This window comes from Microcebus murinus, chromosome 12 (assembly GCF_040939455.1).
Source record: "Microcebus murinus isolate Inina chromosome 12, M.murinus_Inina_mat1.0, whole genome shotgun sequence".
In the NCBI taxonomy this organism is placed as follows: domain Eukaryota; kingdom Metazoa; phylum Chordata; class Mammalia; order Primates; family Cheirogaleidae; genus Microcebus; species Microcebus murinus.
Window position 1 is genome coordinate 84038291 of NC_134115.1, and position 25715 is coordinate 84064005.

The 25715-nt window shown below is 53.6% G+C and overlaps 1 protein-coding gene and 1 non-coding gene across 2 annotated transcripts in view; both read left to right on the forward strand.

Moving 5' to 3' along the window:
• The first annotated feature begins 1664 nt into the window (after positions 1–1664).
• OLFML2A (olfactomedin like 2A) overlaps positions 1665–25715 on the forward strand; it is a 30740-nt gene continuing 6689 nt past the window's right edge. Inside the window, exons 1-6 of the mRNA XM_012771871.2 lie at positions 1665–1877; positions 10307–10570; positions 16335–16442; positions 20209–20415; positions 22286–22532; positions 24337–24573. Coding sequence (XP_012627325.2) covers positions 1782–1877; positions 10307–10570; positions 16335–16442; positions 20209–20415; positions 22286–22532; positions 24337–24573 — 1159 coding nt within the window. The 5' untranslated portion in view covers positions 1665–1781. The remainder of the gene's footprint in view (positions 1878–10306; positions 10571–16334; positions 16443–20208; positions 20416–22285; positions 22533–24336; positions 24574–25715) is intronic.
• LOC142874754 (small nucleolar RNA U13) lies at positions 24780–24883 on the forward strand. Its single transcript, XR_012922386.1, has one exon. It is a non-coding gene; the product is annotated as a small nucleolar RNA U13 (small nucleolar RNA).

Consider the following 25715-nt stretch of genomic DNA (forward strand, 5'->3'; position numbering starts at 1 on the left):
TTTCAGAGATAGTCTATACACATAAGAACACACACAATATTTATTTTTTACACCAATCTATCCCTGGTTTTGACACCTGCCCAGGGGATCTCTAGTTACGAAAGAAGCTTATTTGTGCTGAATGCCTGCTGCACACATGACACTTCAATTCAGCTGACAGTTATGAAGCACCAGACCTGGTGCTAGGTCAGTAGTTCTCAAACCTTAAACCTCCTGGAAGGCTCTTTAAAACACAGATTGCACTCCCCCCACCTCCCAGTTTCTAATTCAGTAGGTCCGAGGTGGGGCCTGAGAATTTGCATTTGTAACAAGTTCCCAGGTGATGCTGAGGCTGTCAGCCCAGGGACCCCACTTTGAGAACCACTGAGCTAGCTGCTTATGGTGAGAGACTAGGTATGTATACCGGTGGCCTTATTTCTTTCCACCAGGGAAAGCATGCCACACACAAGGAAACACAGATACCACCGAGAAAGACAGCTCCATTGAGCAGTAAGTCCTGTGAAGAAAATGAAGTGGGGGAGTTCTTGAGGGGAGAGTAGGGGTGAGTGGAAGCAGAACAACACTTAGGGCACAAGTAAGTGTTCCTTTTTGTGTAGTTGAGGTTTACAAGGTGGTAAACATACCCAAATGGAGCTGTCTTGGGCTCAGGGGAGGGGATACCTGCAGTGGCAGGTGGAGAGGGAAGAGAAGGGGGTCCAGCGCCCCAAGCTGCTCAGAGGAGGGGCTGCAAAGGAGGCCGGAGAGGAAGTCCTGGGGAAACAGGGAAACCAGGAGAGGAGAAGGTTTGGGAAGGGGGCCTGCCCCAGACCTGATTCCGGGGGGTGGAGAGAGGCCGCCTTGGATTTGGCTACAGGGGTCCTGGGGACAGCAACAAGGCATGTGGGTGGAGTAACGAAGCCAAAGACCCCTGGAGTGAGGGGATGCACGGGGAACCAGGGGAGCAGACGACCACAGGCGGTTCTTGGTTCTTTCGGAAAGTTTTGCTGCCCAGGGAGCAGAGAAATGAGACACTCCCAGGAGGACGGTGGCAAGAAGAGTGTGTTCAGAAGGTAGGAGCAGCGGTGTAGTGTCTCGCACCTGTAATCCCAGCACTTTGGGAGGCTGAGGCGGGAGGATCGCTTGAGCCCAGGAGTTGGAGGCTGCAGTGAGCTATGATGGCGCCACTGCACTCTGGCCCGGCAAAAGAACGAGACCCTGCCTCAAGAGAAAAGAAGCTACCAGAGTTTGGTTAGGAGCTCACTGGAGTGCTCCAGGAGGGAGAAACGGAAGATGGGAGACGCGGGAGAGGGGCTGGTCCGTGAGAAGGTCCCGGGGAGAGAAGGTGGCTTCGGGGAGAACAAGGGCTCACCGCCCCTGGAAACATCCCTCATCTGAACTTCACAGCCACTCCAAACTGAGAGCTCTGTTTTCCTCATTCCTCACATATGAGGAAACTGAGGCTCAGCGAGGTGACGGGAGGGACACGCCTAAGGTCCCACATCTCCTAGAGCCGGACCGGCCGCGCTGCTCCTGCGGGCTCGGGCGAGACCCTTTCCTGCCGGCGTGCAGGGGTGCCCTTCGGCAGGGCGCCCCACGGCGGGGCCCGGCGGAGCGCGGCGGGGCGGGGCGGGTGCCCCCTCCGCCCTAGCTCCGCCCCCGGCGGCGCCGGAGAGGGCGCGGGGCGGGCGACAGGGGCAGGCGCGGGGCGCTCCGGGCAGGGGCAGAGCTGGCGGCGGCACAGAGCTCGCAGTGCGGCCCGCGCTTCCCAGCGTCCGTGCCCGGCCGCCTGTGCCCGCCGTGCCATGGCCGCGGCCGCCCTCGTGCCCCGTCCGCTGGCCCTGCTCCTGCTGCCGCTGCTGCTGCTGCTGCGCGCCGGCCCGGTGCGCGCTGACAGTAAGGTACGCGCGCCCGCCACCCGCTGCGGGGAGGCGGGCGCGAGGGGGCGCTGTGGCTGGGGGTGGAGGCCAAGGAGGATGCCCAGCGGCCCGGCGCGGGGGACCCAGGAGACGGGGCGTCTGGACCTGGGACTTAGCACAGAAGCCACAGGGGCCAGGATGGGGGAGAGGAGCGCGCGAGGGAAGGACCGCTGGAGATAGGGGTGCTTGGGACCGGGAGCCTGAGGAAGGGATGGTGGGACCCTGTCCGATTCGTGGAGGTCCACACTGGGCCAGGGAGGGTGTGCCCAGGAGCGCTGGGCAGGCTCAGTTTCCATGGGAGGCTGACGACATGAGGGCAAGCCCCTGGGCAACTGTTACCCAGCGACTCCTGGCTTGCGCCAGGCTCTGGGCCAAGGCTTTCAGGCAGTGCTGCGGACGTAGAGTCCTCCCCCCACAAGGAACCCAGCTGGGCTGGCCACTCACATAGTCTCTGATGCTTTCGCCAGGGTTCAGGTGCACCCTCTGAAGGACTAGATACTTCCAGAAGTGACCTGAGCTGTCCTCTGCTTTGGCTAAGTGGATCTGCTCAGGTGCCACGCAGACCTGGGTTCAAATCCCACATCTGCTTCTCAGCTGGTGCCTTCACCTCTGTGAGCCTCCATTTATTCACCTGTGGATATGGGAAAAATAAAAGTACCCACTCCCTGCAGTTGATGGTCTCTAGATTTGGTTGAGATCATGCCAGTAAAATATTTAGCACCACCCCTGGCACCTGGTATGTGCTCAATAAATGATCTTGTGATTATGGAATCTTATCGCAGGGACCCCAAAAGGGGCTGTGAGGTCCGTAATGTAGAGAGAGCAGGCCTTTAGCATCAGTCAGAACATGGACCCCTACAGGGTGTTCTGGAAATGACCTTGTGAGGAGGACTGGAGGGCCCTGCTCAAAGAGCATGAGGGCAAAAGAGTGACTTTGCTCAATGTCTCTCCAGCCTCTTTCCTGGTAGGTGAGTGTCCTGCCCATGGGCAGATAAAGGGCAGAATCCACTAGCCACACCGTAGTGTATGAGTAGTGGGTCCTGCAGACCCTCAGCCTGAAGATTCAGCTCAGGCCATGAAAATGCCCATGTGCAGTCCTGACTGTGTACTCCAGAGACCAGGAGGGAATGAATGAGCATTGTTTCCATTTTACAGATGGAAAAACTAGGGTGTTTAGAGAGGCAGCTGGCTTGTAAACCAAAAAACCTAGGTTCTGGCCTTCTGCTATTTGTTTGCTGTGTGACCTTGGGCAGCTCACTGCCTGTCTCTGGGCTTCAGTTCCCCCATCTGAGAAACAATGTCTCCCCAACCTTCCTTCCATATGAGGCCTTCTGAGATTCCTAATCTGGCTCAGGCAAGAGAACAAGCGAGCAGAAAATCCCAGATAACCTGCTCAGCGCTTCGTCACCTCTTGTATCTTAGGCTGGGAGGGACATTTGGTTTTGGGCATCCTCTAGGCTGTGCAGAGAGGGCTGTTGAGCTTGTGGGGGAGGGTTCACATTGAAAACAAAGCAAAGACAAAGAAAACCCAACACCCTGTTTATGTAGTGAGTCAGCCAAACACTTGCTAGGTTTGGGGGGAGGGGTTAGTTGTCCCAGGGCAAGCTGGGGCTGGTGGGGTGGGGAGGCACAACACAGAGTTTGGAGGATGAAGCAGCCAGGGGACTGAGCACAGCCCTCCCCCAGACACCTCCCACCCCTGCACCACTTCAGCCAGCTGGGAAAAATAAAAATCAAGTGATGGGTGAATTTACTCTGCATTCCTTAGCTCAGCCAGACTCCTGCTGGCTCTGCGGAGAGGAGAGAGCTGTTTTCATTATCACCCGCTCCCTCTCCTTTAACAACCCCTCCTTCCTCCCAAGCCCTTCCTATTTTCCCTGGGGTGGAGGATGAGCCCTTCAGAAGGCCAGCCTGGGACTTAAAGTAGATCTAGGGCCCTAAAGAGTTAAGTTGGCCCCTCCTCAGGCTTCCTGTTCCTGGGAGGCCCAGTCTCCCCTCAGGCGCAATACATTCAGGGGTACAGAGGCAGCTCACCCCCAGGACTCTATTGGTCTCCTCAGCCAGCCCCTTGTTCATCATGTTTTCATTCCATGTTTATAGCAAGGTCTCTCCTAAAGTGGATTTTGAGTGTCCATCTAAGGAAGTGCTTTGTCCAGACCAGGAGTAGGAGGGGGACCTCACAGCTTCCCTGGTATTTCTGAAGGCTGCCCAGCATGGAGGCTGGGATAGACAGACAGGTAACCACGTGACACCCAGAGACCTCTGGGAACCTGCTTTTTGCTTCACAGCAAAAAGATGTGGCTGAGATGTGGCTGAGAATTCCCCATCTCTCCCTTGGTTTCCCTATCTGTGAAAGAGCTGCTGGTACCTCTGTGGGGAGGGGGTCTTTGGTCAGCCTGCTGACCAGGGGCCTGAGGACAGAGGGAAGGCCAAGACCTGTGGGACCCTGGCCAGGGAAGGAGGAGGGGCTGGAGCAGGCAGGCGGTGGTGTCAGGAGCTGGATCAGATGTTCCCAGTCAGGCTGGTCCCAGGGGCTTAGGTGTTGCTTTGCCTCCGCTCAGGGAGTTTCCGCCTGTGAGTGTAATTGGAAACAGGCTCGCAGTAGGCAAAGGCTGTATAGTGAAGGAGTCCTGCTTCTGCCCACCAAGAATGTGAGGCCAGCCCATGCCCCACCAGGGCCCTCTGCAGGGAAGGTCTTGTCCCAACACTCCCTTTAGCTGGGAACCCAGGACAAAACCCTGATGTGCCAAGCCCCGTGTCCAGCACTTACATGCAGAATCCTAGAGAAGCCTTGTGGCAATACTCTGAGGCTTCAGTCATATCCCCCATTTGATGGACTTGAACACTGAGGCTCAAAAGAGTCAGGTTGGGGCTGCCCAAATATACTAAACAGAGGCAGCCTGAGGAGTTTGGAGGCTCCTGGAGCTCCAGGATTCTCAGCCTTTAATGGGCATCCGAATGGCATGAGGAGCCAGAGTCAGAATCATAGCTTGGAGTAGGGCCTGGACATATGCATTTTCCGAGTGTACCCCAGGTCATTCTGAGGCATGTCCCCCAGTTGAGAATTCATGGAAGTGATAGGGAGCTATGGAGGTTTGTGGAGCAAAGAGAGTAACAGATCACCAAAGAGGAGCTTTTGGCAGATTAATCTGACAGATAAGAAGCTGCTATATTGTCTAGGCAGCCATTAAATGTCACCAGAACCAGAGCTGTGGCCATGGAGTGGAGAGCAGGGAACAGAAATTGGAGATATTTAAGATAAAGAGAAGAACATGATTGGCAGGTTGTTCAGGGTAAGAGGGGAGCTCTGAGATCCAGGTTGGGCAGGAGGGTTGGTGGACACGGGTTTGGGAGAAGAGCCTCGGCCAGTCCGGGATGCCTTGAGTTTGGGGTGAGCACGTGCAGCCAGGGGAAGGTGTCTAGCTGGCAGTGTGTTCTAGGGGAGGTCTTTGCCTGTGGGAGATCGTGGAAATTTCCCCATGATGAGGCTGGGCTGGCCGTGAGAGAAGAGGGCAGACCCAACTTCAAGATGATACAATTTGAGCCTGTTCAGTTGCTAGATCATTTAGCAGCTTGAATGCCCTCTTCCCGACTCTAGCCAGATTTATCCATCTCTGTTCAGAAAAATCCCAAGTACACCCTCGTTTCACTGTGGGATTTCCTTGCAAATACCCCAGGACATTTTTAAACACAAACCACCCACATTTCTGGGGGCTTTGACAGGAGTGAGAGCTGAGCCAGGCTGCAGGGAAAGATGGGGGTGCCAAGGCAGGGACTTTCCTGCTTGGCAGCAACCCAAGCCTTCATGCCAGGGGCAGGGTGGGCCAGGCTCAGTGGGAGTGCCAAGTCCTGTGCCCCCAAGGGCCCCTTCTCTACAGAGCCATCTGCCCTAGCTCAGCTGCTCAGGGAGAAGCCCTTGCCTGGTGACTGTGGGTGGTCATAGGAGGGACAAAATGTAAACCAAATTTTGGAATCCAGCTGTGCCATGTGACCCTGGGCAAGCCCCTGTTCTTCTCAGATGCTCAGCTTTCTCCTCTCTAAGGTATGGGTGTGGTGACAGCAAACAGAGGTAGGAAAGGACGAGCAAATGTGAGGGAGAGCCACTAGCCAGGCTCTGTGCCTGGAGCTCTCCGTACATCGACTCTTTTCGGACCCATGACAATCTTATGAGGAAGGGACTATTATTCTCCCCATTTTGCAGAGGAGGAAGCTGAGGCTCAGAGGGGTCAGGGCCACGTGGGAGGAGGCGTGGGAGCTGGTATTTGAGCCCGGCCGGGCTCTTCACCATGGCACTCTGCTGCCTCCAGTCAAGTGCCACAGGATGTAGCAATCCCAGGGGTAGGACCCTGCCTGGGCCCCTGGCAGCTGGGGATGGGAGCAGAGAGGCCTTCCTCCAACTCCTGGCCCATGTCAGGGCCCTGGCCGCTCCCTTCAGGAGGTAACACCTCATCTGAGAAGGGAAGGAATGTTGCAGTCTGATGTGGAGGCCGCTGCTGGCGGGGTGGGTGCTGGGTGTATGTGTGGGTCCCCATGTGCCTGGCCACACAGACCAAACCCACATCTACCTAATGGGCTCCTGACCCCAGCTGGGGCAGTGCATGGGGCTGGCAAGGGGTCCCAGCAGAACTGAGAAGGGGGTCCAGGAGACCTGAAGGGAGGGCAGGGTTAGGATCCTAGCGGAGACCTAAGGAATGTATGGGACCCTGCGCCTGACTGTCAGCGTTCCCAGGCAGGGGAGAATTGGCCCTCAGTGCTCAGAGTACACTTCACCCACAGAGAGCCCAGGACAGAGTTTCCACCCGCACCACCCTCCTCACCACCTGCTTTCCCTTGCTCCCTCGTAGGCTACTGAAAAAGCAGGGGCTCGGAAGTAAACCAAACCTGGGCTCATCCCCTTGAACAAGTCATTTGATGGCTCCAGGGCTCAGTTTCCTCTTCTGCAAGGCACTGTTGGCTGGGACACAGTGGCTCGTGTCTGTAATCCCAGCACTTCAGGAGGCCAAGGCAGGTGGATCACTTGAGGCCAGTTCAAGACCAGCCTGCTGAGCAATATAATGAGACCCCATCTCTCAAAAAATAGAAAAATTAGCTGGGTGTGGTGGCACGTGCCTGTAGTCCCAGCTACTCGGGAGGCTGAGGCAAGGGGATGGCTTGAGCCGAGGAGTTTGAGGTTGCTGTGAGCTGTGATGATGCCCCTGCACTCTAGCTCACCCAGGCAACAGAGCAAGACCCTGTTTGAAAAAAAAAAAAAAGAACACCGCTAAGAGTGTCTACCATTGTACCCATATGGAAAAACAAACAGCTAAACCTTCCCAAAATTATTGATAGTAATTATAACAGCTACAATATCCATAATGTCTGTGTGCTCCTGGCACCAGGCTGACTACATTACTGGTATTCCATGTCTCTGTCCTCATACAGTTCTTTGTTGGGTAGGCACTAGTAGCATCTCGTTTTATAGATGAGGAAACTGAGGCACAGAGAAGTTAAGTAATCCACCCAGCAGCACACAGCTGTCGGTGGCCTATGGCTACACTCCTAACCATTGCCCCGCACTCCCCAGCACTGAGTGAGTCTGCTCCCTGGGCTCTGTGCCCTAGACTTGCTGCCTCCATCCACCATCTGTCCATACAGCAGCTGGCCGGAGCTTCCTGTGACGCAGATCTAACCATGGTTCTCCCCTGCTTAAAGCCCTTCCATGACTCCCGAGTGTTTTCAGGAAGAAGCCAGGATCTCAGCCAGCTTTCAGGAACTGGGCTCTGCCACCCCACAGCCTCATCTCCTGCCACCCCAGGCTCCCTGGAAGCACCAGCCAGAGTGAGCCATCTCAAAGTGTCAACCAGCACACAGGCAAAAAAGAAAAGAGAAACAGAATGAACCACCTCTAGGCTCCCCAAAGTACTAGGCCCTTGCTTGTTTCCACATGTCTGATTTGCTGTCCCTGGAACATCCTCCTCCTGAAAGATGTGCTCCAAAGGTGCCCCTCCTTCAAGCAGTCTTCGTGGGTTTCTTTCTCTGGGTTCTCAGAGCTCACTACATCAGCTTCTCCCGTGGCTGAGAAGGTCAAGGATATACCTCTATCCATTTCTTCTGTGCCCCCTTCTATCACCCAGGGCCTTGAAAAGGCCAGGAGCTCAAACAGATGTCTGAGGGCTCAGTGTGAAAACAGAATGCTGAAGGCCATTCCCTAGAGGGCCTTGGAATGTTCCTGGGCACTGGGCTTGGCAGAAAGCCCCGGGAGCTCTGAGCTCACCTGGGCCCTGGTAGCTTCGGTGAGAGCTGAGTATCCCTGAGGCCTGGGGTGTTTGTTGTTTGAGCCATGAACAGCCATGTGCCAAGGGCCCAGAGCCCAGGGTCAGCTGGCTGAGCCAGCTAGGGGAGAGGCTGGTTGGTCTCCCAGAGCCCAGCAGGCTTGTCAGGGCAAGGCATGCTAGAGGTGGTGACTGAGCCTGGCATCTGTCACTGGTCTCACTGAACCGACTTCTGCAGGCACAAAGTCCTGCTGCCCCAGTGACTAATAACCATACCTAGTCATTGGATATGTGGCATCTGGGTGTGGGATTGAGGGAGAAGGAAGAAAGGGAGAGAAACCACTAACCGTGGGTCATGTTATCTCATTTGATCCTTGCTGTGAGAAGGTTGGATACAGAATCACCCATTATACCATTGAGGGAATGAGGTTGAGAGAGGTTGTATAAGCTGTTTAAGGTCACATAGGGTGTGGGGTTTGTGTGAGAAATAGCACAGAGCAGTGATTACAATCTGGAGCCAAGTCCAAAGCCATATCTTTTGCACTGAAGCTGAATGGTCTTGGACATGTGACTTCACCTCTCTGAGCCTCTGTTTCTTTACTTGCATTAATAATGGCTCAGACTTAAGATGCACTCAATTGTACTAGGCTCTGTTCTTTACCTATATTAACTCATTTAATCTTCACACCAACCCCACAAAACAGGAACCCATTTTAGAGATGAGGAAACAGAGGCACAGAAAGATTAAGTTGCCCACAGTCTCACCCAGGCTCCAGATTCCATGCTGTTAACCCTGTGCTCTTGCATGTCTACAAAATGCAGCCTTGTTTATCCAACAGATATTTACTGAGCACCTACTATGGGCCAGGCAGAGACTGTTCTGGAGGTATAGGAAGGAACTAGACAAACTCTCTGCCTCTAATGGTACCTAGAATGGAGTGGGAGAGACAGAGAATAAGGAAATACAGATATATTTCAGGTGGTAATAGATGCAACAAAGAAAACAAAGCCACTAGATAAGGGGATAAAGACCAACGAGGTGGGTGGTCAGGGAAGGCTTCTCAGAGGAGGTGACATGTGCGCTGAGAACTAAATGATATGAGGGAGTGAGCCACAGGAACATCAGGGGGTAAGAGTTTCTGGGGGGGGGCATACATATGCAAAGTCCCTGTGGCTGGAGTGGAATGAGCCACTGGAAGGGAGGGGCAATAAGAGGAGTGGTTGAAGGGACAGTGTCAGCTCACATGGGCCTTGAAGGCTGTGGTAAGGGCTTTGAAGGTAACAGTACCCTTCCCCACAACGCACACACAGGTATTATTGAAAAGCGTATGCATGTGAAACCTAGAATATAATAAGTGCTCAATAAAACGTCTCTATATTTCTTATTATTGTTGTAAAATAAACATAACAAAATTACCATTTTAAAGTGTACAATTCAGTGGCACTTGGTACATTCACAGTGTTGTGCAATTATCACCACTATCTAATTCCAGAATACTTTCATCATCCCAAAAGGAAACCCTGTGCCCATTCAGCAGTTATTCCCCATTGCCTGCTCGCTCTAAGTCCTGGTAGCCACTAATCTGCTTTCTGTCTCTATGGATGTGCCTATTCTGAATACAGTATTTCATGGAAATGGAATCATACACTATGTGGCCTTTGTGTCTGGCTTCTTTCCCTTAGTGTAATGTTTCCAGATTCATCCATGTTGTTGCATGAATCATACATACTCCATTCATTTTTAGAACTGAACAATATTCCTTTGTATCTGTATACCACATTGTATTTGGTGGACAAACATGTGGGTTGTTTCCACCTTGTGGCTGTTGGGAATGATGCTGCTGTGAACATCCGTGCACAATTCTTTGTTTGGAAACCTCTTCTCAGTATTCTGGGTAAATACCTGGGAGTAGAATTACTGGGTCACTTGGCAATCCTATGTTTAATTTGTTGAGCAACTGCTAAACTTCTTCACAGCTGCCATTAATATTTTAATTGTTGTTATTATGAGGCCTCTATTTCCCTGTAAGGGTCGCTCCCTTCCCTACCACCTGTGATGGCACCTCCTCTCCCCCAAGACCAGCCGGGCTGGGTTCTAAGACTTTGCCCCTCCCCGCCACAGCCCTGGCCAGCAGCTCACTGGATCCCCTCGTGCCACAGGTGTTCGGGGACATGGACCAGGTGCGGATGACCTCCGAGGGCTCCGACTGCCGTTGCAAGTGCATCATGCGGCCGCTGAGCAAGGACGCCTGCAGCCGGGTGCGCAGCGGGCAGGCGCGGGTGGAGGACTTCTACACGGTGGAGACGGTGAGCTCGGGGGCCGACTGCCGCTGCTCCTGCACCGCGCCGCCCTCCTCGCTCAACCCCTGCGAGAACGAGTGGAAGATGGAGAAACTCAAAAAGCAGGCGCCTGAGCTCCTCAAGGTAAGCAAGTAAGTGAGTGGCTCTCCCGGGCCAGCGCAGGGCCATCCTTCCAGGGAAAACACCACATGCTCTGGGAAGCGGCGGCTGTCACCACCCCATTTCACAGATGAGGAAACCAAGGCTCCCTGAGGGAAAGCATCTTACCCAAGACCATTTAGCCAGTAAGTGATGGAGGCAGCGTCTTTGGCTCATTTACTCAGTGTAGGCCTCGCCACCTATTCCAGCGTCTGTGTTTCACTCAAACCAAGTCACCTAGCGACACCGGTCTGTTTTAGATTTTGCGGCATTTTATTGTTTTTAATGTCATATTTCCTGTGTTCAAGCATTACCCGCATGCCCGATCCCGTGCTCCCTTTACACATTATTTCTCTGAATCCTTAAGGCATGCTGTGAGATAGGAGTTCTTTGTCCTCGCTGTATTGGTGAGGAAACTGAGGCTGAGAGGAGTTAGGTAACTTGCCCAAACTCAGTAACAATGGGAAGCCTCGAGTCTATGGCATGCTTTTGTGAGAATTAGAAAAAGCCCAGGCTCCCAGAGGCATGTTAGAAAGAGGTGTCGCCTCTGGGGGACACAGCCCCATGCCAGGGCCCACCTAGGTGGCTTCGTTAGGCAAGTGCAGGCTAGGTCTCAGTCCCCACAGCCAGCCAGGCACCTTTTTGCCGTTGGGACTACACTTATCTGGGTGCTTGGTGGGCATGGTAGGCCTGGGATTTGAACCCAGGGCCTGCTATATCCAGAGCATGTGTTCTAAATCACCTCGCTCTCCTGTCTTCCTTTTTGTAAAGGACCAGATTATTTGGTGTCTTTTGAAAGTATCTTTTTCTTTTATAACTTCTTCCAAACCTGTGTCTATTTTGCCTGTGTGGTACCAAAAACTGTAAAAGGTCTAAGATGTTACCCTCTTCGTAAGCCAACCTGTTGGCCTGACAGTGTCATGACCGCTGTCAAAAGCTATAGCCTCCTAGGTCAAAGACAAGGGACTTTATTACTCACAGCAAATCTACAGTTTCTGGCACTGGCTTTCCCAGCTCCGGTTCCCGTGGGGTGATGCAGTGAGGCCCAGACAACACCTGCACTCACAGTGGGGTGTGTTATGGGATTTGAATTCCCGAGCTTAGGGAATTCAAACCTTTTATGACGGGCACTGAGCGTGCCTGCGCTTTCCTCTGGAGGGAAGCACTGTCTCTGTCTTCCAGGGCTGCTCGCTGCACAGTTCGGTGGCTCAGGACAAACACAGTCAGTGCCTCTGCCTGTGAGACATACGTAAAAACAAAGACTCATGAGGGCTGGGCGCGGTGGCTCACGCCTGTAATCCTAGCACTCTGGGAGGCCGAGGTGGGCGGATTGCTCCAGGTCAGGGGTTCGAAACCAGCCTGAGCAAGAGCAAGACCCCATCTCTACTATAAATAGAAAGAAATTAATTGGCCAACTAATATATATAGAAAAAATTAGCCGGCTATGGTGGCGCATGCCTGTAGTCCCAGCTACTTAGGAGGCTGAGGCAGAAGGATCGCTTGAGCCCAGGAGTTTGAGGTTACTGTGAGCTAGGCTGATGCCATGGCACTCACTCTAGCCTGGGCAACAAAGTGAGACTCTGTCTCAAAAAAAAAAAAAAAAGATTCATGAGGGATTATCTCCCAACATTTGGCTGAAAATGTTTTCTGTAAATTCAACTTCAGTTTTATTTTTGTTAATACTTGAATGGATGCCAAAACTCTCAAAACTGGGGACGGGGTTGGGGGTGGATTTTAGGCCAGTGACCTCTTGACTGCCTGTCAGCAGTCCCTGGACCACACTCTCCCTGGGGCCTCAGTCGGCCCCTATGGACTCCATGCAGCGAGGACATAAGCCAGTCTTCAGTTACAGGGACAAACCCAATTTCTGCTTAAGTTGACTTCTCAATCACCAGATTGTAAGCACGCTTGACGTGAGGACACACAAAGCCCTTTCACAAGTGCTGGCCAGTTCAGACCTTGCTACAACCCTTACAGCACCAGCTTTACTTGTGGGGGAATCTGCAGCCCAGAGAGGGGCTGTGACTTGTCTAAGATCACACAGCAAGAAAGTGGCATTGCTAAGGTTTGAACCCAGGAATTCTCTGCCGCGTCCCCTTGCCCACTAGAGGGATTACTAGGCAACCTCTCAGCCAGGAGTTCCCATCCCTTAGGCCTTTTCAGTGCATGGTCACCATGGGGGTCTCATTCAGCCTTACGGAACTGGAGTCAGATGGTGGTGGGATTGATTTGGCAGGAAGGGCAGGAGGAGAAGAGGGTGCCCTGCCTCACTGGTACCCCAGGGGCAGGAGTGGGCACTGGAGGGTACCCAGACAGCCCTAAGAAGAGAGGGGACAGAGGCTATAGGAGGCAGGGCTGGGGCTTCAGCTCAGTTTGGCTCTCCCTCCATCAGCAGGCGGTTCCGGTATGCATCCCCCAGGGGAGGGGTGAAGGGAAGCCCACAGGGTAGGGCACTGGCCCTGTAGCCCACCCCTGTTCTGCCCAGCCCTCCCCAAGCTGATAACGCCAGCTGTGATTTGGCCTCAGTCTCGTGGCTCTGGTAAGAGACTACACTGTGGGCAGCCTGTCCCCTGCCCCACCTTGGGTGGGCTGGCTGCAGGGTCTGCGCCTCTCGCCGCTCCACTCCTCTGTCTTCTGGATATGACCTCCCCCTCCAGGAGTCCCCGGGCTTGGGAGGACACAGCTGCTGACCCCAGTCATGGCGGTGTGATAAAGGCTGGGCTGAGAGATGTCCCAGGGACCATGGGAGCCCCAAGGAGGATAATGAGGGATGGCACTGGGGCCAGAGGGACATGTACGAGTCCCTCGGGCAGGGAAGACATGAGGGCATTCTGGGTGAGAGCGAGTGGGGTGGATACCTCGTGCCTTCTCTCTGCTCCGGCCCCACTGGCCCCGTCCCTTCCTCTGACACAGTGCTTCTCAGCACGACCAGCTTTTTAAAAAATCAAAAATCTTTCAAGGACCAATACTATCATAAAATACTATACAGATGAATTATTTAAAAAACGAAATGACACAAAAGCAGATATGCAAAATGTAAGTCCAATGTTTTGTTGTGAGGGTCAATAGATAAAAATTTGCTCTGTCGGCCGGGCGCGGTGGCTCACGCCTGTAATCCTAGCTCTCTGGGAGGCCGAGGCGGGCGGATTGCTCCAGGTCGGGAGTTCGAAACCAGCCTGAGCAAGAGCGAGACCCCGTCTCTACTATAAATAGAAAGAAACTAATTGGCCAACTAATATATACAGAAAAAATTAGCCGGGCATGGTGGCTCATGCCTGTAGTCCCAGCTACTTGGGAGGCTGAGACAGAAGGATCGCTTGAGCCCAGGAGTTTGAGGTTGCTGTGAGCTAGGCTGACGCCACGGCACTCACTCTAGCCTAGGCAACAAAGTGAGACTCTGTCTCAAAAAAAAAAAAAAAAAAAAAAAATTTGCTCTGTCAAGTGGCTCTGAAAGGTCCTAAAAACCTATTCTCATTTTCTGTAGTTATTCTATCCCAGCATGGTAATGAGCAGTTTGAACCAGTACTAACCCACAGACCATGCTTTGATAGCCAGACTGGAACAAGCCGGGCTGCTTCTCCCCTGCAGCTCTGAGCACAGGCCGTGCCCTTCGCTTACACTGTCCTTTCCCAGACACCTTTGCCGAATTAGTGCTCCCCCTGCAGAGCTCTGCTCAAACAGAACGCCCTCCGACAGCCTTTCCTAACCCACACCTGCTCACGGGCAAGGCCAGCGCCCCATCATTAATGACATGGGCACCTGTGTGTCAGTGTGTCTGCTAATCTTGGCACCTCTATATCACTGTCCCCTGATTTGGGCACCCATGTGTCACAGTCCCCTGATCTGGGCACCTGTGTGTCACTGTCTGTGTACCCTGATCTGGGCAGCCGTGTGTCACTGCCTGTCCCCTGATCTGGCCATCTGTATGTCACTCTCTGTAACCTTGATAGCCCACAAAGGACCACGATGGCCCACGTTTGTCTTGCTCATCACTGTCCATAGTGCCTGGCTCAGAGTAAACATCTGCTGAGCCTGAAGAGGAGGGCAAGGGCATGCCACGGAGGGTTCAAATGCCAGGCTGAGAAGGTGAGAAGCCACATGTGGACAGTGGAGAGCCCAGAAAGTTGTCTAGCAGGGGAGAGACCCTTGTCGAAGCCAGTCTTGGTGGCCACAGAGGCAGCATAATGAAGCTGGGAGCTCCCTTTTAGCCCCCAGAACAGTAATCATCGCCGCTGGCATTCACGACGCCCTTGCTGTGTGTCTGCCCTGAGCTGAGCTCTGTCTGGACGTTGCCACTCCTTCCTACATACAGCCCTATTGCCCCATTTCTCAGCAAAGGAAGCTGAAGCACAGCTTCCTTTGCTGAGAAATGTCTATGGCCATGGTTTTCAAGCTGTGTTCCACAGAGCCCTAGGGGTCCCATGCAGCCCCTCAGGCCCAAAGTGAGGCTGTTGGGGAGCAGAGAAAGCACTGGGCCTACCCCTGCTTCTAGCAGAGACTCCCACCCCTGTTTCTGCTTTAGAGATCAGATTCTGCTCAGAGAAAAGCTCCCTGGCTTAAAACAGTTTGAATACCCCCCCGGGAGAGTGGGAGTAACACTGTTTTGGAAACAGCTGGCCAGGGCCAGACAGCAGCACCCGCCTGCGCAGGCCCTGAGAAACGCTGCGGGGCTCCGAGTGGGGCCACACGGAAGGGTGGGCAGAGGCACTGCCCTTCCCAAGCAGCCAGCGAAAGCTGATTTCCCAACTGGCCCCTTGTGCCAACGTTTCCCTGACACTCTGGCATCTTGGCCATCTGCAGGGAGTGTCATATCCTGATGAGGTGTGACAGAGAGGAAGAGGGGTGGGCCAGCTGCGGGGCAGAGCCCTGGGCTGGGCAAGGGAGACCTGGCATCTGCTCCAGGTCCTGCTGCTGACCTGTTGTGCAATGCTGTCCTCCTCTCGTGGCCTCTGTTTCCCGTCTGAATAGATGACGGAGCAGGAGAGCACGATAGGAAAGAGGTTTGTGTTTGTACAAATCTGGGTGCTACTGCTGGCACCCCCATTTAACAGCTGGGCAGCCTTGGGCAAGTCCCCTCCAAGCTGCAGCTTCCCAGTCTTGAAAATGAAGGCAGAAGTTGTCCATACCTGTGTTAGGTGGGGTCACTAGAAGCAGGCCCTGAAGCCAGTGATTTGTAGGCGAGTGATTTACTACGGAGCACTCCCAGAGAAATTGGGGTTGATGTGGGAGAGCAGGGGTGGGAGAGGAGGAAGCCCCATGAGGGTGTGGTCTCAGGCACCTTGCCAGCCTAGGCTAACGCTCAGGGGAGCTCTGGACTGGGAAGGACGGCTCGGTTTGTCTCCAGTGGAACCAGGGAGCCGGACTGTTAGGTGCCCACACCAGCCAGTCAAAGCTGTTCTTTGACGAGAGTCCTAGATGGGCACAGAAACAGAACGAAGGATCCCTGGGGACCTGGACAAGCTCCTCCAGGGAACATTACACACCTCATAGGGTTGTAACAACAAAGATTAAGTGATATAACTCATTAAACCTCTAGCACAATGCCTGGCATGTGGTGAGGGCCCAAAGATGGAATCTGCTGCTTTTCTTGTGGTTATTAGCCGGCCCGGGCCAGGGAGCACCGAGGGTCTGCGCAGGCAGCTCCAGCCCCTGGGGCGCTGGGGTTCTTAATTGCAGTGAGACTCCTTTGGCACCTACATGCCTGGCCTTGTGCTATGCCCTTTGCCTAACACTCCCTCTGCCTGGGCAGCTGCAGTCCATGGTGGATCTCCTGGAGGGCACCCTGTTCAGCATGGACCTGATGAAAGTGCACGCCTACGTCCACAAGGTGGCCTCCCAGATGAACACGCTGGAAGAGGTAAGGGGGGCTCCCACCAGATGCCAGACTGGCGCAGTGCTGGGGGCCAAAAGGGCCTGGGCAATTCTGGCTTGACCCTGGTAGCCACTGGAAGCTGGACTTCAGCAGGGAGTTCGGGGAGGGAAGTGCAGGCCGCAGGGTCCAACCTTGGGGGAAGAGGTCAGTGGGGCTCAAGGGCCCGCAGGAAGCTGGAAGGCTGGGTGGAAAACCCGAGGCACCTGCTTGGTTTTATGAAAGGGGCGTGGGGAGGCTGGGACTTGTAGTTGCCCTCAATGCACCAGGATCAGGGCCCACACCTCGCACAGCTCCGGGGGCACCATCCACATAAGATCCCATGTCAGCGCTGCCGGCTGTGTTGGTGCAACATGGCGGGACTGGCCGACCCCACTGAAGCTGGGCTTGGGCAGCATGACTGTCCCAGTACCCAACTGAAGTGGAGACACAGGTGCTGAGTGTCCTGTCCCGGTCAGTTTGAAAGTGCATTAGGGCTGGGCAGGTGGCTGGGACTGCTCCTTGAGTACAAAGACAGAGCTGGGCGAGCGTGGGGGTCCAGGCTGCAGGTTCAATGTTTGCCTCTCTGCTGGCACTGCCTGGCCTTCGCCTGTTTCCTGCATCCAACCTCTGCTGGGCCGCTGGGAGTCTAGGGACATGCAGCTGCCAGGAGTGGGTGTGGGGGCTTCCTTTCCCGGCTTCCTTTACAGAAGGAGGGGGCATCTGGGCATCCTGTGCCCCAGGGTGGGAGATTAACCCCTTACTAACCCAAAGGTTGGGGTCACTGTGGCTTTAAGTATTCAAAAAATATTTGGTGAGTATCTACTAAAGGCCGAGCCCACGCCGGCCTGGGAGAAAGCTCACATTTACTGAATTGCATCCATGCGCCAGTACTTCCTGTGTGCTTAGGACATGCCAGACTCTCCCGTCGCTGGCTCTGACGTTATCCTCCTTTGATCTTTCCTCTTGTAATCTCAGGAAATATTAACTTGCTTCACGTAATTCTGAGCCAGATGATCTGGGGGGTATGTCTCCTGGGCCTGGAACAAATCAGAAAAGATTTCCACAGCCACAGAGAAATGATTTCTTAATTTTCTTCTGTTTTGCATTATCTGTGCTTTGCTTCTGTTAACCATGGTTTACTGAGTGATAACCCTATGAAAAAGAAAAAAAGAGCTTTCTGCTCACCCTGGGAGGAGGAGCAAACAACCTCATTCAAAAACCGGCTCCCTCCACCAAGGGGAAGAACCTCCCAGGGGGGTTGGGCAGCAATTGCTGCCCGCTGCTCTCTTCCCTGATGCCGGTAGTTCTTAAACACGGCTAGTTTTGCCCCCCAGGGGATAGTTGCCAATAGCTGGAAACATTTTTGGTTGTCACAACTTAGGCAGGGGACAGGGTAAATGCTACTGGCTTCTACTGGGTCAAGGCCAGAGATGCTGCTGAACACCCTCCAGTGCACAGGACTGTCCCCAACAATAACTATTTGGCAAATGTCAATAGTGCTGAGGCAGAGAAAATCTGCCTCACACACTGACTTCTGTCATCCCTGGGGTCATGTTTAAAATGTGCTTTCATATTCCTCAGTCTTTCTCGGCCTCACACTGAACCTGCGGTGTAGTTGTTATTATGATAAGGATCCCATTTTACAGGCAAAGAAACTGAGGCCCTGACAGGGCCTAGTTACTCACCCACAGTTACCCAGCCAGGAACTGGAGAGCAAGGGTTTGAACCCAGGTGTGTCTATCTCCTTCCAGCTGCCTCTTGGTCCCTGAGCCTGAGTCACTCAGGACTGACAGGATATAAATCATTTTCCTCTGTGACAATTTCTGTGAATGAGATTCTGAACTCACAATTCTGTTACTCCATGGCTTCTTAGTTTTCTGCGTCTGATTCTAGTCTCTCCTGCTTTACCTGAGAAGTAGACTCAGATGAAGGAATCCCATGCATACCCCAGACCTGCTGGGACTTTGGGGACCTGGGACTGATGCCTGCCAGACCAGCCAGGTTTACTGAGTCCTGTTTGGTGGACAAGGCCAGCCTGGGCAACAGCCCACAAAGGGATCCCCAGGTAGTGGGGGATTCACAGAGCAAGGAGCACTGTAGCTCTGAGCAGCCCATCTGTTCCCAGGGGGATTCAGAACCAAGAGTAGCTCGAGGGGGTCGGGTAGGAGCTTCTAAGGCTAGGCAGGGAGCCAGGGCCCCAGTGAGGGGAAGACGGGGCAGGCAGGAGAATAAGCTTGGGAGAAAAGGCAGGCCCAGTGCCACCAGAGGAGCCTACATGGCCTGGGAGAGAAGTTTGAGCCTTGGAGACCAGGAGGGAGCAGAGCTCACCCATAGCAAAACCCCAAAGAGTTTCACTCCATATAAATGTTGGAATATTTTATAAAAGGAAGGCATTTATGTACTTATGTGTTACTTATAAAATTAAAAAGTAATTTTAGGCTGAGCATGGTAGCTCACACCTATAATCCCACTAGTACTCTGGAAGGCCAAGGCAGGAGGGTTGCTTGAGGCCAGGAGTTCAAGATCAGCACGAGCAAGAGTGAGACTCTGTCTCCACAAAAAATAGAAAAAATTAGCCCAGCATAGTGGCACGTACCTGTAGTCCCAGCTACCTAAGAGGCAGGAGGATCACTTGAGCCCAGGAGTTCAAGGTTGCAGTGAGCTATGATGATGACGCCACTGTACTCCAGCCTGGTCGACAGAGCGAGACTCTAGTTCAAAAAAAATTTTAAGGTAGCAAAAAGTTGGAAGCAACTTAAATAACCATCAATAAGGCTAAATAAATTATGGCCTGCCAGTACAATGGCATACGTGTAGCCATTAAAAGAAACGGGGAGCCCTGTAGATACAGATATGGAACAGTTCCCAAGATAGGCTGTCAGTGAAAATGCGAAGTGCTGAAACATGCGTGTGTATGTATATATACATTTGTCCCTCCAAGTGTACAGACTCTCTTTATAAGGATACATAAGACACCCATAACAGTTGGTGGCACTGAGAAATAACGGTGGAAGGGAAACATATTTAGACATATTTTTTTATACCTATTTATATTTTTTCTTTACATTTGAGACAGGGTCTCACTCTGTCATCCAGGCTAGAGTGCAGTGCCTCAATTATAGCTCACTATAACCTCAAACTCTTGGGCTCCAGTGATCCTCCTACCTCAGCCTCCTGAGTAGCTGGGGATTACAGGCACATGCCACCATGCCTGGCTAATTTTTTTGTTTTGTTTTAGTTAGTTAGTAAAAACTGTGTCTAGGCCAGGTGTGGTGGCTCATGCCTATAATCCTAGCACTCTGGGAGGCCAAGGTGGGAGGATTGCTTGAGCTCAGGAGTTCGAGACCAACCTGAGCAGGAGTGAGACCCCCATCTCTAAAAAAATAAATAAAGACTGGATCTCACTGTGTTGCCCAGGCTGGTCTCCAACTCCTGGCCTCGAGTGATCCTCTCACCTCAGCCTCCCAAAGTGTTGGGATTACAGGCGTGAGCCACTGCACCTGGCCTCCCATTTATATCTTTGTAATTTAGTACCATGAACACACATTATCTATTTTTCATTCCTTCACATTTTAAATTTACTAAGTTGATGACAGCATGCTGTCTTCAAGCATGCTCTGCTCCACCCATGGTCGCTGGTGCCACCCCGCCCGCACCTGGCCTGCTCAGGGGATGGGGCAGCAAGGCCTGATGGCTGACGCTGGGGTGTCCCTCTGGTCTGGGGGTTTGGAAGAAGCTGTCCTGGGAAAGACCTAGAATCCCACCCCCACAGAGCATCAAGGCCAACCTGAGCCGGGAGAACGAGGTAGTGAAGGAGAGCATGCGCCACCTCAGTGAGCAGCTGAGGCACTACGAGAACCAGTCGGCCATCATGATGAGCATCAAGAAGGAGCTGTCTAGTCTGGGCCTCCAGCTGCTGCAGAAGGATGCGGCTGCCCCTGCCGCCGCCCCAGCCACTGGCCCTGGCAGCAAGGCTCAGGTGAGGGCTCTGATCAGGGGCCAGGTGGTGGCTGGGCTTGGGAGCACAGTGTGCCAGGACCTTGGCCCTGAGGGCCAGCTTAGGGGGGGTTTGGGGCCATAGGACAGGGCTGAGGGCTGGCAGGGCTGGGGGCAGCACTGCCTGCTGTGCAGCAAGCACAGACAGTCCAGGTGAGCTGGGGGCAGACGTGGGGATCCAGCCAAGGGGGCTGGTCCCTAAGCCAGATGTTTGGTAATATTCTCATTCCCAAGTTTCCAAACTAGTGGGGGACAAGTTTGTGAAGATGACACTCCCTGCCTGGTCTTGAAAGATCAGGTCAGCTGCGGTCAAACTGCTTCACCTCCCCTGCTGTGGCTGGGCCCCTGGCTGGGTCGGGCCTGCTCAGGGGTAGGTGAGCAATGCCTCGAGATCCTCAGTCATCCAACCCAACCTGGCATGGAGAATTCCTGCACCAAACACCCAGACATTCTGTCTTCAAGCCCAGCACAAAGGGAGCAGGGCCACTGGCTTGGTCACTGTGTCACCTATGACAGCTAACACATCTTTGTGCAAATTTAATAAAGGTCTTCCCTTTAGGCAGACACATTCCAAAACTGGCTGTCCATCTACGCACGTAAATTAGAATGAAGAGCTACCTTTGGGTGAACACGTTGCACAAAGGCTCCTTCCTCTGCTGGACGCTCACTAGGGCGTGTGGCTTGGTGAATGGAGCGCAGACTAGACTGCAACCCCATTCATGCACTGTCGGCCAATAGCGTGCAGGGCAACACAAGCCACACCACTGTCCATAGTGGCTTTGTTTCTTGGTGAGTGGCAGAAAAATGGAGCTGACATTTGTGGAATTTCTACTCAAACCTGACTTTCTCACAGACATTATCAGTTAATCTCATAACCACCCGAGAGGAGGGCGACCCCTGCCCATTTAGCAGATGAGGACACATGGAGACGTCACGTGGAGAGGGGGTGGCTGTCTGCGTGACTGCCAAACCCGCCCTCTTCCTCTCTTCCGCTCTACCTCTCGGCCTCCTGTTCCTGTGTTGACATTGTGATAATGGGGCCGTTCGTGTCTGCATCTGGGACCGCCTAGATACCGATATTGTGTGGAGGAAGCCTATGCCCTGGGCCAGAGCTGGCTTCCTGCTCACTCTGGTGCCAGTTCTGCAGGCGAGAACGAACCCCGTTTTGGTAGTGGCACAGAAGGCTTCTAGCTAGATACAGTACTTGCCGTATCTGCCTGAGCTTCTGCCTAACAATGGGTGATGTCACAGGCCCTATGTTCTTGTGCCAAGTCAGCATCAGAGGCATTTCAATAGGAAGTGAAAATAACAAAACTCACTAAATGTTAGAAACTGCATGTCCTAGAGGCAGCGTGACCAACCGCCCCAGTTTGCCTGGGACTGAAGGGTTTCCCAGGATGCAGCAAATTCACTGCTAAAACTAGGAAAGTTCTAGGCACACTGAGATGAGGTGATCACACTCCCTACGAGCCCAAGAACGTTTCCCCTACCCACACACTGAGAATAGCAAGTGAGAGAGACAAGGCTGGGAAGCCACCTCCCAAGGGAGCTGAACGTTCTAGTTAATGCCCTGGGGAGGAGTGGGCAGGGGCTGGGAGACGGGTCAGGAATCCAACCCATCAGGGCTGGGCTCCAAGCGTGCAAGGGAGCTAGAGAGCTGAATGGGGAAACCAAGGCAAACCAGTCATGAATGCAGCCACTGTGGGAGGGTATGGAAAGCTGTGACTTCTTGTGTACCTGGGATGTGGGTCCTGAGCAACATGACCACATCTGACCCTGCATGCTGAGCCCCGTGACGCCTTACAACATCCCTTCTGCTGTCCCTCCAGTTTGAGACGTCCCTTTTCCCCCAGGACACAGCTGGAGGGAAAGGCAAGGCCACCAACAAATATGGCATCGTGCAGAAGAGCTTCGTAGACAGGGGCCTCCCGAAACCTAAGGAGAAGCTGCTGAAGGTGGAGAAGCTGAGGAAGGACAGCAGCAAGAGCAGAGTCCCCCAGCCCACAGCAAGGCCCCGGGCCCTGGCCCAGCAGCAGGCTGTGATCCGGGGTTTCACCTACTACAAGGCAGGCGGGCAGGAGGTGACTGAGGCGGTGGCTGGTGAGTTGGGAGAGGTGGGAACCTTGCAGGTCGGGCTTGCTGACGGATCACACCTCCCAGGGATCCCCTCGTCTCCTCCACAGTCAGACTGCCCAGACTACGGCCCCACCATTGATCACCCACTGGGTGCCTTTGCCCATCCACACACAAGGGAGATGACACCCCACTCATGAGGTTGCAGGGAGTGAAGTGGTTGAACCAACAGGAAGGGCTTAGTTTCTTCCCAGTATTTAAAGCAGTCTTGATCTTCATTGGACTTTTTTTTGTTCATTCATAGATTTGGTGAAGGCCCACTATGCGCCAGGTGACAGGGAACAATATAAATACAGTCCCTGTCCCCATGGAGCCCACAATCCAGTGGGAAAAGCATACCTATGACCAAGCAGCTGCCACAGGTGGGGGTGGGAGGACACGGGGCTCTGGGAAGGGACACGGGGCCTCTCGGGCGCCTCTCCTTTCCAGCCCCTCCCACTCCCATATCCCCAAGGAGGAGCTCACAAACTCTTGTCTTTTTCCTACAGCTCCCTGCTGGATCACGGGGGAGGGCAACAAAGTGACTAACCAGGAAACAGGAGACAAAAGTTCCCAGATACCCCAAATTTCTGAGCCTCACAACCCTTTGGTTGTGGCTCCTGAATCTCCCCAAGACCCTCCCCAGAAGCCTGCTCCCCTCTGATGTTCCTGCGGGGTGTCTGAAACCTACTCTTCCCCTTCCTGGTCCCACTGACCACCTCCTCTGGTGAGGCTCTCTGCCCAGCCCATACCCAAGGGGGCTGGGAGGCAGTAAGGGGTTCTGTCTCCTTCAAGAACCCCCTTGTTTCTTGGCCTCTCAGGGCTCAGGGGCCTCTTCCCCCAGCCCCTGGCACCAGCTGCTGGCCCCTAGCCCTGCCAGCTCAGCCTGGCCACAGCACAGAGCCTCTGACCCCCGGCTGGGGCACTGCCCAAGAATAGCTGCAGGCATCTGACTCCGCCAGTGAGGCCTGTGAGAACGAGTGCCCTGCCCTGGCAGGCTGCCGAGGCCAGGCCCCATAGTGGCTTCCCCTGACCAGAGGGACTGTCCTCATCCAGGCTAGGGCCCAGGGTCCCAGGGCTGCCCTACAGCAGGGCCTGGCTAAACCCCTGTGCAAAGAGGAAGCCCAGCAGGAAGAAAAAAGGAAGAAGTCAGGTCACTGTCGTCAAGTCAAGGGGTCTCTGAGCCCCTCCCCTGGCTGGCCAGGCAGTCCCCTGGGAGCCAGACCACCATGGTAACAACAGCACCATTCTTTTGTCCCTGATGTCACAGTTTTCTGAATCCTTTCACACATGCCACCGCATTTGATCCTGGCAGCAACTGCATTTTCCAGGAGAAAGTCTGTAAAATGGGAGCAGGAGTTTCTGCTTCTGGAATTGAATGTAGGAAATGAAAGAATGAGTGCAAAGTGCTTGAGGCTTAGGAAGGGAAGGGATCTCATGTTGGGCACCTCATCCTTGCCAGGACCTGTGCAAGTGTTTTATGTACGTTTCCTGCTGAGCAACACCACGGCCTGCCGTGGGCCTCATTGTTCCTGCTCTCAGGGGTGGAAGTGAGCCCAGCAAGGCAGGAGACTTGGATGGGGCCACCCAGCTGGGGAAGGGTAGAGCTGGCTTTGCATCCTGATAGTAAAGCTGCCTTTCTCTTCCCTGGGGTGTGGGGAGCGCCCTGAGGGAGCCCCTTCTCCCGCCTCTCCCAGGGCTCGGGAGCTGCTGAGAGCCCAGTGGGTCTGAGGGGAGACTCAGGCAGCAGCAGGCACTGCTGGGGGGTGAGCACAGGGTCTTCTCTCTGCAGACAACGCCCTCAAGGGCACTTCCTGGCTGGAGCAAGTGCCACCCAAGGTGGAGGGCAGGCCACCGGAGCCCAACTCTGCGGAGCAGGATGAGGCTGGGCCCAGGTCCTCAGAGGGAGAGGCCTTGGCCCCCAGCACCACCTCAGACCCTTCCACCACCACTGCCACCACCACCCCGACTCCCACCACCAGTCCCCTGCCCACCGAGCCACCTTCACGCCCAGAAGGCCCAAGCCCAGGTGAGTAGCCTCACACGCCCGTGACCAAATCCAGCCCACAGCCTGTCTTGTACAGCCCTCAAGCTAAGAATGGTTTTTACATTTTTACACGGTTGTTAGAAAAAGAAGAAACTATGGAATAGAAGTATGTGTTCTACAGAGCTGCAGACGTTTACTGTCTGATCCTATACAGAAAAACATTGTCAACATTTAAAGTGCTTATATAGATCCTTTTTTCGTTTGTAAGCGGGATGGTTGGGCTTTCATGAGCACGCATGAGATGTGCCTCCCACAGTCCTTGTTACGACCTAGGTGCATTACCCGTCTCACATGAAAAAAAATAAAAATTAAAAAATAAAGTTCTTATAAAACAGGTAGCATTGTTAGCAAGTTCTTCTTCAAATGTCACTTAGAATCTCATCATCAAGGCCGGGCGCGGTGGCTCACGCCTGTAATCCTAGCACTCTGGGAGGCCAAGGTGGGCGGATTGCTCCAGGTCAGGAGTTCGAAACCAGCCTGAGCAAGAGCGAGACCCCATCTCTACTAAAAATAGAAAGAAATGAATTGGCCAACGAATATATATAGAAAAAATTAGCCAGGCATGGTGGGGTATGCCTGTAGTCCCAGCTACTCGGGAGGCTGAGGCAGCAGGATCGCTTGAGCCCAGGAGTTTGAGGTTGCTGTGAGCTAGGCTGACGCCACGGCACTCACTCTAGCCAGGCAACAAAGTGAGACTCTGTCTCAAAAAAAAAAGAAAGAAAAAGAATCCCATCATCAAATTTACCAACTGTTTTTGTTTCTTTATTTCCTCTCTCAGTCCTTGGCCTTGTTTTTATCTCTGAATTTACACTTTTGACTTGTGTCTCCTGGTAGAAATCTTCCTCATTAAACCACTCATCTCATTTTTCTGAGGGCATCTCAGCTGTCTTGTGGTGACAAGCCTTCAAAAACCATTCCTTGCTCTCGTCCAAGTGCATTCCTCTTCTAGGAATCTTTCCTGAAGGATCCGCCAGCGATGTGGACAACAGCTGCCACTCGAGCGGTTGCATCACGGCACTATTTCTGATGTCAGAAAACTGGAAATAACCTAAACAGCTGACACAGGAGGACTGGTTAAATCAATTCAAGGGCACAGCTGCCTGGTGGCCTGGCAGAACCTTGAA